General features: G+C 50.3%; 1 protein-coding gene across 6 annotated transcripts in view; it reads right to left on the bottom strand.

Moving 5' to 3' along the window:
- Positions 1-19574, bottom strand: part of BCORL1 (BCL6 corepressor like 1) — a 79286-nt gene that overhangs the window by 36202 nt on the left and 23510 nt on the right. For 5 of the 6 annotated variants that reach the window (XM_030934465.1, XM_030934467.1, XM_030934464.1 and 2 more), the window contains 4 exons: positions 17905-18034; positions 10472-10562; positions 6925-10188; positions 1674-1839 (listed from right to left, as the gene is read on the bottom strand). In XM_030934465.1, coding sequence (XP_030790325.1) covers positions 1674-1839; positions 6925-10188; positions 10472-10562; positions 17905-17990 — 3607 coding nt within the window. In that variant the 5' untranslated portion in view covers positions 17991-18034. Of the gene's footprint in view, positions 1-1673; positions 1840-6924; positions 10189-10471; positions 10563-12482; positions 12639-17904; positions 18035-19574 lie in introns of all 6 variants that reach the window. The other variant, XM_030934468.1, reaches the window with a different exon arrangement.

Below are 19574 nucleotides of genomic sequence, written 5' to 3'. Positions count from 1 at the left end.
AGGAGAATGGGGTAAACCTGGGAGGCGGAGCTTGCAGTGAGCTGAGATCCGGCCACTGCACTCCAGCCTGGGCGACAGAGCGAGACTCCATCTCAAAAAACAAAAAAACAAAAACGAAAACAAACAAACAAAAAAAAAACTGGGAGTTTGGTCACTTTTGCTGATACCAGAAAAGGCAGTGCACAGTATCAATTTGATGGTTTGCCAGAAAGTAGGAAAGTAGGAGGCCCCACTGCCCTTAGGACTCTGAGGTTGCTGCACCTCAACAAAGTTCTGCTGGGCATGGTAGCTCATGCCTGTAATCCCAGCACTTTGGGAGGCCGAGATGGGTGGATCACCTGAGGTCAGGAGATCGAGACCAGCACGACCAACATGGTGAAACCCTGTCTCTACTAAAAATACAAAAATTCGCCGGGCATGGTGGCACTCACCTACATGTAGTCCCAGATACTCGGGAGGCTGAGGAAGGAGAATCACTTGAACCTGGGATGCAGAGTTTGCAGTGAGCCGAGATTGCGCTACTGCACTCCAGCCTGGGTGACAGAGTGAGACTCCATCTCAAAAAAAAAAAAAAAAGAAAAAGTTCTAACTGAGCTGGAGCAGGTCACAGAGGAGGGCAACCTCAGTGAATCTTGGAGGATTGAGTGAGGCGGGAAGATGGGAACAAGGAGACAATGAATAGAGAAAAACGGCTAAGAACAGATCATGCCGGATGCGGTGGCTGATGCCTGTAATCCCAACACTTTGGGAGGCTGAGGCAGGGACATAGCTTGAGCCCAGGAGTTCAAGACCAGCCTGGGAAACGTGGTGAAACCCCATCTCTTCAAAAACTACAAACATCAGCCAGATGTTTGTGAGTAGCTAGCACATGCCTGTGGTCCCAGCTACTCAGGAGGCTGAGGTAGGAGGATCACTTGAGCTCAGGAGGTTGAGGCTGCAGTGAGCCGAGATTGTGCCACTGAACTCCCTCTAGCCTGGGAAACAAAGCGAGACTCTGTCTCAAAACAAAAAAACAAAACAAAACAAAACAAAATAGACCAGAAGAGGGAGGTCATAGTCATGTCAGATGGGCAAGACCATGAACCTGGACTCCTATGCTCAGGAATGCTGGGGATTCTCTCCCTGATAAGGGTGCCCAGAAACTATTAGTGGCAAAACCGACAGGTTAGGGATACATACCAGCCCCTTCATCCCAAACATTCTGTGTGTCCCTAAGTGACAATAAACGTTTAAGATTTCTCTAAACTCTCCTAGCTAACTAGCTAACTATTGATTTTCATCTTTTCAGAATGGCAGTTTTCCAGTATACCCAAAGAAGACAGCATAATGAACCCCCATTCTGTGGTTTTTGTCTAAATTCTCCTTAAACTTGTTTCTTTGAGCCTAGACCCATCGCGGGGAAATGGGTCGGCTACTGTGTTGTGGGCCTGGTGTTTGTGTCTGAAAACCACTTCCTTCAGCCTTATTCTAGCACCCAGGGGGAGCAGAAGGGGCCCCGATCCTTGCTCGCTCACCTTAGACTTCAGAGGGGTCAATCATATCTTCTTTCCACACTGAAGAAGTCTCACTTTTCCAGAGTGAAGGAGTCAGCGCCTGAGCCCCTCTGCCCTCACCACCGTGCCCTGGGGATCCCTCTGCAGCCCAGCCCAGAGGGCCAGGGCCTTGGGGCCTACCTTCCTCGTGGCCGTCAGCTCGTTTTCCTGGAGACTGGGACTCCGGCTTTGTCGGCTTCCGGTGCTTGTGCTTTCCCCTGACTCCATTGTGCTCTTTTCCTGAATCTGAAGCCCCCCTGGGGCTTTTCTTGGTGGATTCCTGGGGGTCACTGGGCAGCTTCCGGCACTGTGGAGAGGTAGAGGGTCAGGTCTGAGATCAGTTTCGCTTCTTAAGAAAGCTCTCCCGAGGTTGAGCTGTGTGTCCTGTTTCTGACCTAGAGGCATGAGCTGCCCAGAGTAGGGGACCAGGGGCAAGGGGCTGTGCGCTGCCTTCCACAGTGGGCGACGGGGGTTCTTTTGGACTGAGTCCAGGGCCCCAGCTAATCCCCGTAGGCATCCACACCCCATCACTTTAAAGAGGTCTACAGAGTCTGCATTCACAAGCCAGTGAATAAACACCCAAAGTCATTTTAAAAGGTGCAAAGTCAGGCCCCATACTCTCTGTACCCAAACACCAATGGAGAGACCGGCATTAAACAAAATGCCTCTTCTGCAAGTTGGGAGACTACATTGTTCAAATAACTTCACTGTGAATGGTATTGCACCAACAACTGAAAATAATTCTCAGTACAGGCCAACTCAAGAAAAATTGTCTCTTTTCACGTGTAAATTAATACCAGAAAATAGATTCAACTAAGGCAAGAAGAAAAACATGACACCAGAGCAATTCAAATATCCTCATACTTATAAAACCCAGTGAAAAGGCCCAGGCATTATTCATAATGCCACTTTATACTCTGCAGCACTTTCAACTTGTCCAAATGCTCTCATCTCTATTATTGGATTTTTTTTTTTTTTTTTTTGAGACGGAGTCTCGCCCTGTCGCCCAGGCTGGAGTGCAGTGGCCGGATCTCAGCTCACTGCAAGCTCCGCCTCCTGGGTTTACGCCATTCTCCTGCCTCAGCCTCCCGAGTAGCTGGGACTACAGGCGCCCGCCACCTCACCCGGCTAGTTTTTTGTATTTTTTTAGTAGAGATGGGGTTTCACCATGTTAGCCAGGATGGTCTCGATCTCCTGACCTCGTGATCCGCCCGCCTCGGCCTCCCAAAGTGCTGGGATTACAGGCTTGAGCCACCGCGCCCGGCTATTATTGGATTTTATCCTCCCCACAACCCTGGGAGGAGAAGCTAATATTATCCCCACTGACCAGATAAGAAAACGGAGGCTCCAAGACAAAGGGTTGAATGACTTGTCCAGAGTAACACACAACCCCATGTGTCCACTGGCTCAGGGACTGCCACTTACCAGGCCAACCCGCAAGTTAGCACATTTGTGCTTGCAGTGAGAAAGACCCAGGACTGGGACTGGGACCCAAGGCTCCTGGCCCCCAGCCCAGGCCTCTGGGCATCAGCTCTCACTACCTATCTTCACCGAATCACTTCCTCGGCTGCTTCAGCTCAGCTTCTCCCACGCCCACTGCCTGGCACATCTAAGAGGCACAATGGCTGTGCTCACACACTGCAAGGACACTCTCAGCCTAACAGTCATGTATTCTCATGAGCTTTGAGGTCTCTCTGTGCCACTAAACAAGAAATAGGGCAATGTAGGGATTTCCAGTATTCTAGTATGCAGGGAGTGCAGAATAAGCAAAACGTTGGAACAATAAAAGCAGGTCTGAGGAGGAAAGGAAGGGTTAAACTTGCTTGAGTTGTTTTTTCCCTAAGCTGACCCATGCCTCGCCTGCTAGAAGGTTATCGTGGTGTACCTCCAGCTAAGGGGATGGCACATACCTTACTGATGGAACATTTTCGGGGGCTGGGGCCTCCTAATTCTCTAGGGACAGGGAATCACTGCTACCCATCCAATTCCAGGACTCCTCCTATCCCATGAACTCCTCCTGCTTCTTATTTTCAGCAGAGGCCTGAACTAAAAATTCAAGTTCAGTTTCCCCCTTGGCTCGCTGCCAGTTCCTACAAACCAAAGTGTTAGGAGGAGGAAAGCATTGGTTGCAAAGAGGAAGATGAGGAACTGCTGCTTAAAAACTGACCTTCAAGTATGGCTGGAGAAAAACTATTTTAAGTCAGGGGGAATAAAGTCAAATGCACATACATTTGAACATGTCCTATTTATTTCTGAATATCATTCTTAGCTGGCTCTTTCAAATACAGATCATTAACTTTTACTTCCTAAGACAAAAACAAGTAAAACAGAACATCTAGCAGGGTGCGGTGGCTCAAGCCTGCAATCCCAGCACCTCGGGAAGCTGAGGCGAGCAGATCACCTGAGGTCAGGAATAAAAATATTTCGCATACTCCAACTTATGCATGAAGTTGGGAGGATGGGGAGACTGTGTGAGACAAATGTTCTGGTTAACAGAGTTTTGAAATAGTTTCCAAAGAATTTTCCAAGGAATGAGAAGACAATAAAATACATCCAACACCAAATGAAGCAGAACTTTCTCTCTGCTGGTGATGCAGAAGGCCCTTTAGGATCCCGAGAGGCCTTGGGCAGGTGGTATTGGCAACGGGAGACTATTTTCATTCTTGGCCAAGCCCTGAAAGGGGCTGTTTCAAACAAACCCCTGATCTTAGTTTGCTGATCAACAGTTTCCTTCTCAGGAAGGTGGCATGTAAAAAAGAATGAAGTGATTTGCACTTCCAAAAAATAGACATTTACTAAATCCTTACAGGCAGTTGTGAAGAGCTGCTTCCAGGCCCCTGATCTTGTAATTTTATTCTCTGCCCTCTGCATTTGACAGTGGGCCCACTGAACTGTTCATCTAATATAGGATGGAGTAGTGCCCACCTGTCACTCAGTCATCTGTAAGACATAAGCTTCATGAGAGGCGGGGCCACATCTATTTTGTTTGTAATGCTAACAACAACAGCAACCACTAACGCTAACTGAACACCTACTATGTGCCAGGTACTACTCTACACACTTATGTATATTGCATTCTTTAATCGTTTTTAAAATGACAGCTTTACTGAGATATAATTTATTGAGACATACCATGCAATTCACTTAAGTGTAAAATTCAATTGTTTTTAGTATAGTCATAGAGCTATGTAACCATCCCTACCTATCTAGCTCCAGAACTTTTTCATCACCCTGAATAGAAACCCAATACCCATTAAACAATCACTCCCCAATTCTTCCATCCTCCCCAGCCCTAGGCAACCACTAGTCTACTTTCTGTCTCCATGGATTTGCCTATTGTGGACATTTTATATCATCATCTCATTTAATCTTCACAACAACTCTATGAGTAGGTACTATTATTGTCTTGTGTATAGATTAAGACACTGAAGGCCATAGAGATTAAGTAGCTTGACTAATAGCACACAGCTAGGAAGAGGTGGGGCCAAAATTCAAACCCAGGCTCTATGTCTGGCTCCAGGGAGCATACTCCTCATCAATCTATGATACCACCCTCCTGAAGATGTATTCCCATTGCCTGGGAAGGACTGGCATACAGTAGCCATGCAACAAAAACTTGCAAAACATTCAGTGAAACAGTTCCATGGGCAGAGAGTAGAAGATAGTCAGGTGCAGTGGCTCACACCTGTAATCCCGGCACTTTGGGAGACTGAAGCAGGAGGATCGCTTCAGCCCAGGAGTTCGAGACTAGCTTGGCTAACATAGTGAGACCTTGTCTCTACAAAAAATAATTAGCCAGGTATAGTGGTACACACCTGTGGTCCCAGCTACTCGGGAGGCTGAAGTGGGAGACTGCTTAAGCCCAGAAGGTGAAGGCTGCGATGAGCTGTCATCGAGCCACTGCACTCCAGCCTGGGTGACAGAGCAAGACTCTGACTCAAAAAAAAAAAAAAAAGAAAGCGAGTGGAAGATAATATGGTATAGCTGGCTGAAGAAGAACATGGACTTTGGAACCAGAGACCAGAGTCTGAGTTCTAGTTCTGCCATTTAGTAGCTGTGTAACTGGGTAGTGTATCCTCTCTGAGCCTCTGTTTCATTTATTTTCTCACCTGTAGATTGGTGTAGCATTCACCTCATAGGGTTACTGTAAGGATTAGATAACATATGTAGAAATACAACTCTAACGACATGAATTATTATTCTTATTACCACCGAGTACAGATGGCAGTTACCTGCCAAATGTTATATGCTCTACTGCGTCATGACCCACGTTCCTACTTCATGTGTCTCTGACATACCAGGGTGGTTGTGAGGTTTGTGAGTTAAAAGCCACCCAAACACCTATCCCAGGGGTTCTTAACCTGGAGTCCCTGGGTGGGCTTTGGGCGATGGGGCAGAGGTCAGGTCCATGAACCCCCTGAAATTATTGGCAAAATTCTGAGGTCACGTTTCTGGGGACAGGGTCCATAGCTCTCATTAGCTTTTTGAAATGGTCTATGGTCCAGAAAAGACCATAAACTTTTGCCACAGACAAATTCACAGCGCTCTAGCCAGAAATTTGTCCCTTAGTGTACATCAACATCCAACTTGAAAGCTTGCTAACAGAACTTCAAGCTGTTCTAGATTTTCAATAAACCCTATCCTCAAATGTTTCAAGATTCTCCTTGGATCACCAGTGGCCTCTGGTCCCTTCCGGGGGACCAGGGGATTCTCATCAAGTGTTCCTGGCCCACCTTTTTGCCTAGAACTCTGCCACCATCCATAGCCTGTTAAGACCAACACCCAGACACCCAACCTTCCTTGCCCATCCAATCCCCAATGGGCCAAAACCCAAATCTGCTGCCTCAAGCATTTGAGCGGGTAGGAAACTGATGGATTAGCACAGACGTCAAATTGGCTCTGACCCCACAAGGCTCCCAGCAATTCCCAAGTAGGCCCCCCACCAGCGGTGCAAGGAACAACCCCGTCAGAGGCCCCTGCTCTCCCCATCCCTAAGTTCTCAAGGCCAGTGTTCTCTCAGTATAGGAAAAGGAAGAATGGTTATTCAAGGAAGAGCCTGTTATTCATTGATTTCCCTCACCAATACCTTCTTCCGCTTTCCGACCTCATCTGGGACAATGGCTTCCCTACCCCAGGGACGGAATCATTTCCCACATCCTACAAACTACAAGCCAGCCTCTCCCCATGCTGAGACACCGTATATGGAAAATGTGACCTAGGGAGGGGACAGCAGGTCATTATTCCTTTTACAAAAGCCTTCCAATCCATTCAGTTCACACAGCTGCCCAGCAGCACTGTGTCACAGGGTAGGGGTCACAGGAGGTTGCCATCCACAGCACGAAGTAGACCAGCAGTGTCTCGGCCCCACCCTGGACCTTAGCTCGGCACTCACCTTGGGTCTGTGGGAACTCCGGACCATGGCCTTGGCTTGGGGCTGCAGCTGCTGCTCTTCGCCGTCCTTCTCTTTGCCGCACTTCATCTTCTTGGGCGGCAGAGATTCCGTCACATCATCTGGCTGCCACTTGTTCTTGCAAGCAAAGACCCCTACACTTTCTTGTTTCACTCGAGCCTGCCCGGCCTTACCCCGAACTTCAGCTTGGCCCCTTTGGGGAGCCGCTGGGAGGCCATCAGCCCGGAAGCAGGTGGCTAAATTGAAGACCACATCACCATCCACCTTCTCCATTTTCACTCGCCCCAGATCCACCTGGCTTCCAAGCTGTGGGCGCTCGGTACTGGAGCCCCTCCTGCTGCTCGGAACCACGTCCAAGATAAGTTCCTTGGGGTGGCTGTCGTGAGGTAGCAAAGGCAGCTCAGGCATCTTAGGCAGGTTCTGGGGGGTGGCCAGGACCAGCTCATGGGACATGTAGGTGGCCAGCACTTGGTTCTTAGGCTTCGTGTCTCCTGCCAGCTTCAGGCCACAAGCCCCCTGGGGGCCTTCCATCTTAGGAGTGCTGTCAGAGCAGAGGTGGCTCTCTGATTCCTCAGACCCCTGATTCATTCGAATGTCCCCACCGCTAGGCTGAACAGACAGTGCCAGGGTCCCGGTCTGAGGGCTGAGGGTCAAGAGGACAGGATTGACTTGTTCTTCGTAAGGCTTGGCAGCAATCCGGCAAGTTTTGTTCTTTGTAGCAGTGTCCTGCTCTGGAACAAAGGTGCCCCCAGGCCGTGGCTGCCCCTCGGGAAGTCCGTGCACGGCTTCGCTGGAGCTGAGAGATGGCACACCAGAAAACTCCGAAACAACGCTGGTGGGCCTGATGGGCGCCCCCTGACTGGGGGTCAGCTGCCCAGCACTGGAAATGCCAATGGAAAGCAGAGACGCCTGGTGGTACGGGGACCAGCCAACAGGCAGGACCTGGGTGCTGGTAGGTTTCCCATTGACTGAACACCGGGGATAAATATTTGCCGGCCCCGTGGGTTTCCACAAAGAGAGTTCCTTGGTTTGGCACCCTGGCAGCCCAGGGGCAATGCGGGCTGGGGTGTATCGTTTCACTGTGCTTGGCTGTCCCTCAGTACCAGCCTGGCTGCCCTTTTTGCCACACGTGGCACCAGCGCCCTTCGGCTCTCCTTGATCAATGATGGAGATGGGCTCCTGCTTGGGGAGATGGCGGGGGTCACGGTTGATGCCAAGGTTGGGGTCTTTGTTCAGCAGCAGGGATGCAGGCACTGGGTTGGCCACTCCCACGTAGGTGCCAGGAATGGTGCTAATCAGCGCGGTTGAGTTCTTCACCCAGGTGCTTGGGTCCCCATTCCTCACGATCTCAGGAAATATGACAAAGGGTGAGGAAGTGGAGCCCAGGCAGGAGGTGACGTTGCTGCCGGCAGCCTGGGTCGTGCGCTGAGACCTAGACAGGACTGTGGAGAGGAGGGCCTTGCTGCTGGTGTGCACGGGAGTCAACACAGGCATGGGGGGTGTCTTGCGCTGGTTCGGCAATGGAAGCTTCTGGCGGTTGGACTTGGAGGACAGATCAAGGGGCATCTCGCTGCACTCAGGTGGAGAGGCCATCTCTCGTTCCAGCTGTGGCGGTGACTTAAGAGGAGAGAAGGTAACGGAGGTCCCTTCTGTTTGCTGCTCGGTGCCAGTGGGCATCTTGGAGGGGTGTGGTGGGGCTGAGCTCCCACTGGGGGCTGGTAGCAGAGGCTGTGGAGTTGGAAGCACCTTGGCAGAAGCAGTGACGAGGGAGGTATCTGCCAAAGGCCCAGGGACCCCGTCGGGTGCAGGCTGGGTGGTGGTGCTACCGGATGGGGAAGTGCAAGGCAGCCTGTTCACCTCCAGAGACACCAGCTTGGAATCCGAAGTCAGAGGCCGGGCCACAGAAAATGCGTACGGGTAAGAACGGAGCTCTGGGGAGGCTAGCACGCCTGGGAGACACCTGTCCTGCAGGTAGGACGGCAGGACAGGGAGCGTAAGAGTGGAGGAAACCCCTAGAGTGGTTGGCAGTGTGGCCACACTGAGCGGCTGCCCACAGCTTGGAGGTGGGATATATACCAGTGGCTGGCTCGGGGTCAGCACTGTCCCTGGCTGAAAGGACAGGGGGACTTTTTGCATAGCTGGTGCCTGAGCTGCAGGAAAGCACACTCGACTCAAACTGAAGGAGGCCGGGATGGGTGCAGAGGTGGGAATGGCAGCTGGCGTGGCAGCAGGCATGGGTGTGGGGGCTGGAGTAAAAATGGGGGCTGGGGTGGGTGCAGGCACCGGCGTAGGAGCAAAGGCGGGGATGAGGGTGGGGGTAGAAGGCGGGCCGGAAGACGGGGTTGGAGTGGGCATGGGCACAGACGGAGGGGCAGGGGCCGCTGGAGGTGTGGATGCTGGCATGGGAGCCAGAACCGGAGTGGGGACGGGAGCGAGAACCAAGGTCGGAGCTGAAGGGGGCACAGGAGCCTGGATGAGAGCCAAGGGAGGAGCTGAAACTGGGACTGAAAGTGGGGCAGGAGCTGAAGCAGACAGGGGAACCGGGCCCGAAGGGGGAGCAGAAGCTGGCACAGGCACCAAGACTGAGGCCGAAACGGAAAGGGGGTTCGAGTCAGAGATGAGCGTGGGCACCGACGGTGGCGCCGGAGCCAGAGCCGGGACAGGTGCTAAGGGAGGGGAAGGAGCTGGAACTGAAGTGGCAACTTGGACTGGAACAAGCCCTGAATGGGGGACTGGGGCAGGGACGGAGAGGGGAACCTGGAATGCATCTGGAACAGAGGGGGGGACAGAGGCTGAACCGGGAGCAGGGGGACAGATAGGGGCTGGCAGAGGGCTAAAGTTAGTGGTAACCAGAGGCAGGGTCCCCTCCACAGGGACTCCGGTTCCCAGAGTTGCCAAAATGAAAGTATTCTTCTCTCCAACACCTTGCCGAGAGTCCAAAGCCTTTACTCCAGCAGGCGAGCAGTCAACCTGTTTGCTCATTTGGGTGTTGAGTGGAGTCCAGGAGCAGTCGGCCCTGCTGTTGCTGGCCTCGGCGCTGTCAGATGAGGGAAGCTTGAGCCCGTCTCCTGGGCTGCTCAGGGGCACCAAGAGGCCCTCGGCCTCTGCCACATTCCCAGCATAGTCCATTTTTGGCTGGGGATCGTCAGGCTTGTCTTCTGACTTGTGCCCAAGTTTTTCTGTAGCACTGCCATCTGGGTCTGCCCCCCGGGCATTGCTGCCACTTCCAACTGCCGTGAGCTCCACCTGCAACGACAGGATAGCATGCACATTTCAGCCAGCTCGCTGAAGATGGTGCAAGTGTTCTGAGAGCCCTGAGAGGCAACTGCTGGTCTTCTCTGCAACTCAACCAACCAGGTCTCGGAAGACGCAGATGGCAGCCAGCCAATTTGTGTCCCACCAACACCAACTCCTAGGAGAGACCCTGTCCCTTTCTGCCTACTTCTTGGGATGGCAGGCTGGGCACACCTTCTGGGCAGCTCAGCTCCATCCTTTGGTGGACAGCACATGGCTCCATAAAGCCTCTTACCTTGGAAAAACTGCTGCTGACACAAAACTCCTGAGATCCAAAGTGCTGGCAGTCACCTGTCGTTGACTCCTCATCAGAAAGAGGTGCTCTTCTAGCATGGAAGATACAACCAGAGAAGGGACATGAGGCCCAGGATTAGAGCCACCACCACCTTCCCCAGAATGCCTCTTGCCTTCCTGGGTCCCCATAAAACCTTCCTGTTTCACTTCCTGTGAGGTGAGATTGCAAGGAGGATTACAAGGAACTGGGGGTTCTTGGTTACAAAGTGGAGGCTCCACACCTAGCGTTGGAAGTCCCTGCCAGAGCCCAGTCTGACTAGACTCCCTTCTTTGGACTGTTTACCCTGTTTTCTAGGGCTCTTGCCAGGAGTGTGGACACCCTAGCACTTTTACCTTTTCCTTGTAGCTTACCTGCCAAAATGACCACCCAGGATGTACAGGGCGTTGCTCAAAGGGGAGAGACATGAGAACCACTGAATGCCTCAAAAGGTATGCAAAACCCTTTTTTCTTTTAAATACAACCTTATTTTAAGTCTCTAAGGGCAGCTGGTTAAAAGTGTCATATGGGTAATCTTCTTCTAAAACAAATAAACCCCTGTTGTGTTTTCAGGTCTAAATCTGAATCATCACCTATTCACCTCCTGGCTTGCCTAGAGCAGAGACACGTTTATTAGCACTAGTAATAATACCACTTGGAGGCCACCAGGTCACTGGGTGCTGAGAGGCATTATTTTAAGAATACTCCTTTTTTCCCTCCAGGAGACACTGCCCCCTTTTCTAGAGTTCTAGGCAACACCCTCCCTTCTACCCTCCTTCTATCTTTGCCTACATCCTATCTCCGGCCAGTGGCCCCCCACCCCCCCATCAGTCTCCCAGCATCACTTTGTTCTCTCCCGTCCGAAAGGCCTCAGACCCCAAATTCAGGTTCATATGCCCCAGAGAAAAAAGACTCAAGGCCAGACAGTTGGGTCCCAAAGGAGGAAAACTCAACTGCATCTCCCCCTGCTCAAAAAGTCTTCTCCAAATTTCAGGTAAGCATCATAGAAAACGGTACATCCTGAACAAAAAAAAAAAAAAAAAAAAAAGGAGGGGGTGGTATTAGACTGGAAGGGTGAAGTTACCCACTGAAAGTCTGGTATTTTAAGTACAGCAAGAACTATTAGGCCAGGCACGATGGCTCACACCTATAATCCCAGCACTTTGGGAGGCCAACCAAGGTGGGTACATCACCTGAGGTCAGGAGTTCCATATCAGCCTGGCCAACATGGTAAAACCTCAACTCTACTAAAAAATACAAACATTAGCTGGGTGTGGTGGCAGGCACCTGTAATCCCAGCTACTTGGGAGGCTGAGGCAGGAGAATCGCTTGAGTCTGGGAGGCAGAGGTTGCAGTGAGCCAAGATCCCACCACTGCACTTCAGCCTGGGCGACACAGTGAGACCCTGTCTCAAAACAACAACAACAACAGAAAAAAACTATTGCCCCCTGCCCTTGGGAGCTGTGGGTGGGAGTGGCCAAGGAGGAGGTTGAGGTTAAAGAATAAAACCCCAACATAGATGCTGCAGTGCGTTTCCTGGGTGGGCAAGGCACAGGACTGCTCTGTGTGCCCCTGGGGAAATACACTGTGCCTGAAATCACCTCCCTTCTTTCTCTCCTTTTTTTTTTTTTTTTTGAGATTGAATCTCGCTCTGTCGCCCAGGCTGGAGTGCAGTGGCGCAATCTCGATCTCGGCTCACTGCAACCTCCGCCTCCTGGGATCAGGCAATTCTCCTGCCTCAGCCTCCTGCGTAGCCAGAATTATAGGCATACGCCACCACGCCTGGCTAATTTTTGCCTCCCTTCTTTAGAGCCTCACCCCAAGCTCCTGAAGACAGCCCTGAAGAAGCCAGCTCCTGCCTCCCCAGTCACCCTAGCCAAAGGGCAGTCAGGGTGCTGGAGCCAACCCCAACAAGAAGGGGGAGGGCGCTGCTAACTCCCTCCCTCCCACTGAAACAGGGACTCCAAAATTGTACCTGGGGCAAGAGAAGCAAAAAAGGCAAGGGGGATCACCACGGGCCTCTCCCCATCTTTTCAGGGATCCAGAAGGGGCTAACCGAGGGGGAAAGGCTTGTTCCCTTTAAAAGGCAGTTAGGCTGGCAGAAGTGGGAGGGCTCCACTGCTGGAAGTGACTGTTGGTGACAAACAGAAATGACTGTAAGGAGAGGCAAGGGCTTTAGATGCAGTCAGGGTGGTCTCGGGAAGGGGAGGGAGGGAGGGCCTGAGGGAAAGGGAAAACACACTTTCACATCAACTCCTAAGAGACCACAAAAGCGAGACCTATGCCCAGCCTTGGGCCAGGGGGAAGCGTGTTCCCACTAAAATTGCCAGGGATGGTTTTGGGGGGAATACTCCAGGGAAAACAAGCAGCACTTCCCCCAAGCAACCCCACATGGGAAGGTGCTATTTATTTACATTCTTTCCCCTCCTGGTCATACAAAAGGCAGTGGGCTGCATCCTCACTCCCCCCTTGCAAGCTCCCACCCTGCCTGAAATCACACCTTGAAAGCAGAATCCCTGCTCTCGAAGGCAGCTGCCAGAGAACCACAGAACCAGGCCAAGCAACAGCAGTCCTGGCTACTCCAGCCATACCCACGCCTGAGTGCCAGCCCCAAAGGCGCTGCAAAATGTCATGCAGCCGTGTTTCAAATCCTCTGAGAAGAGGGGTGGGCAGAGCTAAGCAAACATTAACTTGCTCCATTGAGAGAAGAGCCTGGGACAGGAGTAACTTGGAGGGGAGGGGGCCCGGGAAGAGCTGGGTCAACCAGGCAAGGTTATGACGGTGCAGCTGGCGGGGGCAGGGGCGGCAGGAGGGTACAGAGGTCATAGCAGGCTTCAGTTAGGACTGAAAATCAATCCTGCTGTTTCTTCCCACCACAGAGGAGGCAGAGCTGTTATGTTCAAGGTTTTGTGGAACTTAAACCAGAAACGGCCATGACCCCTCAGGGCTGTTTCCTTAATTATTAAGGGCTAGCACCACTGTCAAACCAGACCCTCTTCAGTTCCTGCTGGGCCCAGACTACCCATAAGAGAAATATACCACCCAGCACACACCAGGCTCCTTACCTTCCAGTTCTGGGAGATTTTCCCTGGTTCGAGTCCCACAGTACCCCAAGACTGCCTTCATTCCAACTCGGACCTTCCCCAAACACACTGTGCTTTTTTATTTTTATTTATTTATTTTTTTTGAGACAGAGTTTCTGTCTTGTTGCCCAGGCTGGAGGAGCGCAATGGTACGATCTCAGCTCACTGCAACCTCCGTCTCCTGGGTTCAAGCGATTCTCTTGCCTGAGCCTCCCGAGTAGCTGGGATTACAGGCATGCGCTACCACACCAAGCTAATTTTTGAATTTTTAGTAGAGACGGGGTTTCTCCATGTTGGTCAGGCTGATCTCGAACTCCCGACCTCAGGTGATCCACTTGCCTCGGCCTCCCAAAGTGCCGGGATTACAGGCGTGAGCCACTGTGCGCCGCCACACTGTGCTCTTATTGTCCCAGGGAAATACCAGCTCTCACCTCAAACTCCTACTCATTCCTCAAGCCTGGGCTCAAATGCCACTGCCTCTGGGAAGCCTTCCGTTATTCTCCCACCAGGAGGTTTGTCAATCTTGCATCTGGACTCCCACCGGACCCAGACATGCTACTCTAGGGCACTCACCACCAATGTACTAGGACTATTGGTTTGCTCTCATTATGTTAAATAAATGTTTGTTGAATGAAGGCATGAATTAATCCTAGAAGGGATGCAAGCAGGCAAGCAGACACATTTAGCTGTGGGTTTGCCTAGAGACAGCCACCTGGGGCTAGCTGCAAGCCCATGCCTCCTGTTCTGCAGTCCTCAATCGCAGCTACCAAAGCTGGCAGGCCTCTAAAATATCACTTTAAGAGTTGAACCCCAGGCACAGCTTTGTACCCCAAATTCCTAAATTCTACAAGTTGTAAAAGGCCAAGGAAAAGGATTTTTAAATAAGGTGAGATTACATTTTGGAAACCAGTGATAACATGGCCTAGACTGTAGCAAGAGAAGCAAAAAAGGCAAGGGGGATCACCACGGGCACCACGGGTGATAATAAAGGGTGGATGAGATGAAAAGTGACAACACTTAAAAAGTCATCTTAGGCCGGGCGTGGTGGCTCACATCTGTAATCCCAACACTTTGGGAGGCCGAGGCGGGCGGATCACCTGAGGTCGGGAGCTCGAGACCAGCGGGACCAACGTGGAGAAAACCCGTCTCTATTAAAAATACAAAATTAGCCGGGTGTGGTGGCACATGACTCTAATCCCAGCTACTCAGGAGGCTGAGGCAGGAGAATCGTTTGAACCCGGGAGGCACAGGTTGTGGTGAGCCAAGATCACACCATTGCACTCCAGCCTGGGCAACGAGAGCTAAACTCCGTCTCAAAAAAAAAAAAAAAAGGGGGGGTCATCTTAAGCACTAGGCACAGGTTTAGAAGGAGGGAAAATCTGGCCAGGCGTGGTGGCTCACACCTGTAATTCCAGCATTTTGGGAGGCCAAGGTGGACAGATTGAGATAAGGAGTCTGAGACCAGCCTTGGTGACATGGTGAAACCCTGTCTCTACTAAAAATACAAAAATTAGCCAGGCATGGTGGTGCACGCCTGTAATCCTAGTTACTCAGGAGGCTGATGCACAAGAATCACTTAAACCCAGGTGGCGGAGGTTGCAGTGAGCCAAGATCGTGCCACTGCACTCCAGACTGAGCAACCGAGCAAGACTGCATCTCAAAAACAAAAAACAAGATGGAGGGAAAATCAGATTTTGAGTCTACTTCCTGCTCCCTTCTTGGCAGGGATTTATAGTAGATGGTGAACTAAGGTAACTTGTCTGTTGGTCTTTTTTTATTACTATATAATTTTATTGTTTTTGAGACAGAGTCCTGCTCTGTCACCCTGGCTGGAGTGCAGTGGTGCAATCTCGGCTTACTGCAACCTTCACCTCCCGGGTTCAAGTGATTCTCTTGCCTCAGTCTCTTCAGTAGCTGGGATTACAGGCATACACCACCATGCCTGGCTAATTTTTTTGTATTTTTAGTAGAGACGGGGCTTCGCCATGTTGGCCAGGCTGGTCTTGAACTCCTGACCTCAGGTGATCCACTCGCCTTGGCCTCCCAAAGTGCTGGGATTACAAGCATGAGCCACAGCGCCCGGTCCTGCTGGTCTTTTGAAGGCTGTAGTCCAGATTTCTGCATCAAAGTCTCAACTACTTATAACTAGGTCAACATGACCTGCCAATGAATACTTACGCAAATCATTATTATCACCCTGCCTTTCCCTAGATCATCTCCTAGTGATCATCTGAGGACATGCTTCATATGTAAAGGAAAACACTTTTCTTCCTGAGCACCTGAGAATTTCATCTCATTTTCCATGATCTTGACTCTTATATCCTAAAATTAAATTCCTTTTAAGCCCATCTCTAACTTGTTCCTCAGTACAGAGAACATTAAGCTATCAGGCACTAATGGCTTAAGAAAATAAAAACGTCTATTCTGCTAACCTTGACCTCATACAAGTATATACTTCTTCGATTAGGAACAGAAGAAGAAAGTAGATAAATAAAGACTTCCATTCCTTTTCCCCTCAAAATCACCAATATTCCCCCATATGCACACACACATTTCTAAGGTTTACCCAAGAAACGTCAGATCTTGAATCCCAGGGAAAGCCATATTGTTCTGTGTCTTGGTGATTTATCTGATGTATATTTGAATTTAAACAGTCAGTGGGTTGAAACAACAGAAAAACACCAGCAAGCATGAAAGAGCAGTGCCTTCTCTAAAAATGGGAGAGGCGGCTGAGTGCAGTGGCTCATGCCTGTAATCCCAGCACTTTAGAAGGCCGAGGTGAGTGGATCATGAGGTCTGGAGTTCGAGACCAGCCTGGTCAACACAGTAAAACTCCGTCTCTACTAAAAATACAGAAATTGGCCAGGTGTGGTGGCATGCGCCTGTAGCCCCAGACTCTGTCTCAAAAAAAAAAAAAAAAAAAAAAAAAAAAAAAAAAAAAAAAAAAGGCCAGGCGTGCTGGCTCATGCCTGCAATCCCAGCACTCTGGGAGGCCGAGGCGGGTAGATCACGAGGTCAGGAGATCGAGACCATCCTGGTTAACATGGTGAAACCCTGTCTCTACTAAAAATACAAAAAATTAGCCAGGCATGGTGGCGGGTGCCTATAGTCCCAGCTACGTGGAAGGCTGAGGCAGGAGAATGGCATGAACCCAGGAGGTGGAGCTTGCAGTGAGCCCGAGATTGCACCACTGCACTCCAGCCTGGGAGTGACAGAGCGAGACTCTGTCTCAAAAAAATAAAAAAAATGAGAGAGGCACTGCAGTTATCACACACAGCTCTTTGATCAAGGGTTATGAAAGTCAAATATAAATTCTGAAGGCCATTTTGAGTGCTTTGGGTATGGGCATGACCAGGAAATGGCACATCTTGGTCAACCAAATATTCTGGGGAACAGATAACTGAAAACACACACACGTCAGGCAGATGTCACCAACTCTCAAGACTATGCTAGGCAGTCTCAACATCCTTTGATACTTCATAAGGATCTCACTTCAAATTGGAATTAGCCTCATGAGGTGGGAAAGCGCTGACCACCAGAATGCCCACTGCCAGTTCCCAGCAGAAATCTGAACAATAAAACCATCTTTCTTCCAGACCTAGATCAAGGACTGAAAATACCTTATATATATCCTTGAGCACCAAACTTGGAGGCGGCAAATAAAAACTGCAATCACTGACCAGGCATGGGCAGTGGCTCATGCCTATAATCCCAGCATTTGGGGAGGCTGAGGCAGGCAGATCACTTGAGCTCAGGGGTTTGAGACCAGCCCGGGCCACATGGTGAAACCCCCGTCTCTACAAAAACTACAAAAAAAAAAAAAAAAAATAGCCAGGTGTGGTGTTGCTCGCATGTGGTCCCAGCTACTGGTGGGGCTGAGGTGGGAGAATCACTTGAGCCCAGGAGACAGAGGTTGCAGTGAGCCAAGACTGTGCTGCTGCCCTCCAGCCTGTGTGACAGAGTGAGGCCCTGTCAAAAAAAAAAAAAAAAAAAAAAAAAAAAAAAAAAAAAAAAAAAAATTGCTATTGCCTGAGCTTCCCCTTACTCCCCAGTCTGACAGTTGTTAATGAGTAGACAAGTGCTAGCTGGCAAAAGGTCATTTTTTGGCCTCCTCACCTTCGTCTGAAAAGAGATAGCATGGCCGATCAGGCCACTCACACAGCCCCATCCCCATCCCACCACAGGAAAATTAGAAACAACTAAGAGTCTCCTCCCCAGGGTCCCTCCCCAGGCCCTATTGTGTGCAGCTATCCCTCTGGTGATGAGGTACCACTCACTGGAGGCCAGCAGCGGCCACCTTTCCGGACTCCTCACCTCTCCTCGTTGATGCCACACATGCGAATCCGGTCAGAACTGGTCCAGTTGTGCACGCCGCTGTAGAGCGGTGCTGTAGAGATCATGACAGCCACTCACCACCAGATAGGACCTGCTGTGGCCACTCCCCCTGGGGAAAAGAATTCCAGAAAATCAAAACTCGTAACAGGGACAGCTGCTTCAATCACCTTTTACACAGCAATGTTTCAATAAAGGTAATTACAGCATCAAAATGTTAAAGCAGCCAGCCTGCTATGGAAAATTAAGGTCTAAACCGGGAAGAGGGAGCACTAGCTTTCTAGGAATCCATAGGTTTCAGGATAGAGATGAGGACATTGTTAATCACCTAGAGTGAGTTTTAAATTATCTTAAAAGACAGATATGCTTGAGTGTTCGAGGAAATTCAATCTATTTCAGACAAATGAGATGACAGTATATTTTTCTACACACATTTAGCCTAACCAACTACAATTAGAGAGTCATACCCATATATGAATGGTGCACTGAAACACTACTGGTGACCTTTTTCTCTTCTACTCTCTAATCCATAGGTACTGAAGTATTTGAGTGACGTTGCCAATTTACACTCTTCAGAGGAAGCACATGCTGTTTTTTATAAGTCCTTCAAAAATACTCCATTGACTTTGACTTGGACATAACACATGTATCTAACCTGGTTTCAAGCTCCCTCCAAATCAGGTGTGGTATTCCTTGCACACTGACCACCAAGAAGCAAACAAACAGAAAACAATGTTCCATCAAGAACCACACGTGGCCGGACGCGGTGGCTCAAGCCTGTAATCCCAGCACTTTGGGAGGCTGAGACGGGTGGATCACGAGGTCAGGAGATCGAGACCATCCTGGCGAACACGGTGAAACCCCGTCTCTACTAAAAAAATACAAAAAAACTAGCCGGGCGAGGTGGCGGGCGCCTGTAATCCCAGCTACTCGGGAGGCTGAGGCAGGAGAATGGCGTAAACCCGGGAGGCGGAGCTGGCAGTGAGCTGAGATTCAGCCACTGCACTCCAGCCTGGGCGACAGAGCGAGACTCCGTCTCAAAAAAAAAAAAAAAAAAAAAAAAGAAAGAACCACGTTTCGGCAAGGCGCGGTGGCTCACGCCCGTAATCCCAACATTTTGGGAGGCCAGGGCGGGTGGATCACCTGAGGTCAGGGGTTCAAGGCCAGCCTGGACAACATGGTAAAACCCCGTTTCTACTAAAAATTTAAAAAATTAGCCTGGCATGGCAGTGCGCACCTGTAATCCCAGCTACTCGGGAGGTTGAGGCACAAGAATTGCTTGAACCCAAGATGCGGAGGTTGCAGTGAGCTGAGATCGTGCCAGCACACTCCAGCCTGGGCCACAGAGCAAGACTTCATCTCAAAAACACAAAACAAAACAAAACAAAAAACCACGTTTCCGTCCTTGTCCCTTCCTATCAGTCTGTTGTCTCCATGCTCCAACACTCTCTTCACCAGCCAATGTCCCTCTCTTGCTTTGACAAGCAGGGCACAGTCAATTTACCTTCTAGAAAAAATGAGCCACCAAGAAAAAGCTTTATCCAATGAGCTTGTCTTGAGACCCTTAAGCTCTCGAGTTAGCTTATTAACTAAAATCCTTATTCATTGAAGTTCAACTGAACAGAACCCTACAGTTACCAGAATTGTATGTT

Source organism: Rhinopithecus roxellana, chromosome 7, assembly GCF_007565055.1.
Source record: "Rhinopithecus roxellana isolate Shanxi Qingling chromosome 7, ASM756505v1, whole genome shotgun sequence".
Taxonomy (NCBI): Eukaryota; Metazoa; Chordata; class Mammalia; order Primates; family Cercopithecidae; genus Rhinopithecus; species Rhinopithecus roxellana.
Note: the sequence above shows the minus strand (reverse complement) of the source record. Positions and strands in the feature narration are given on the sequence as shown.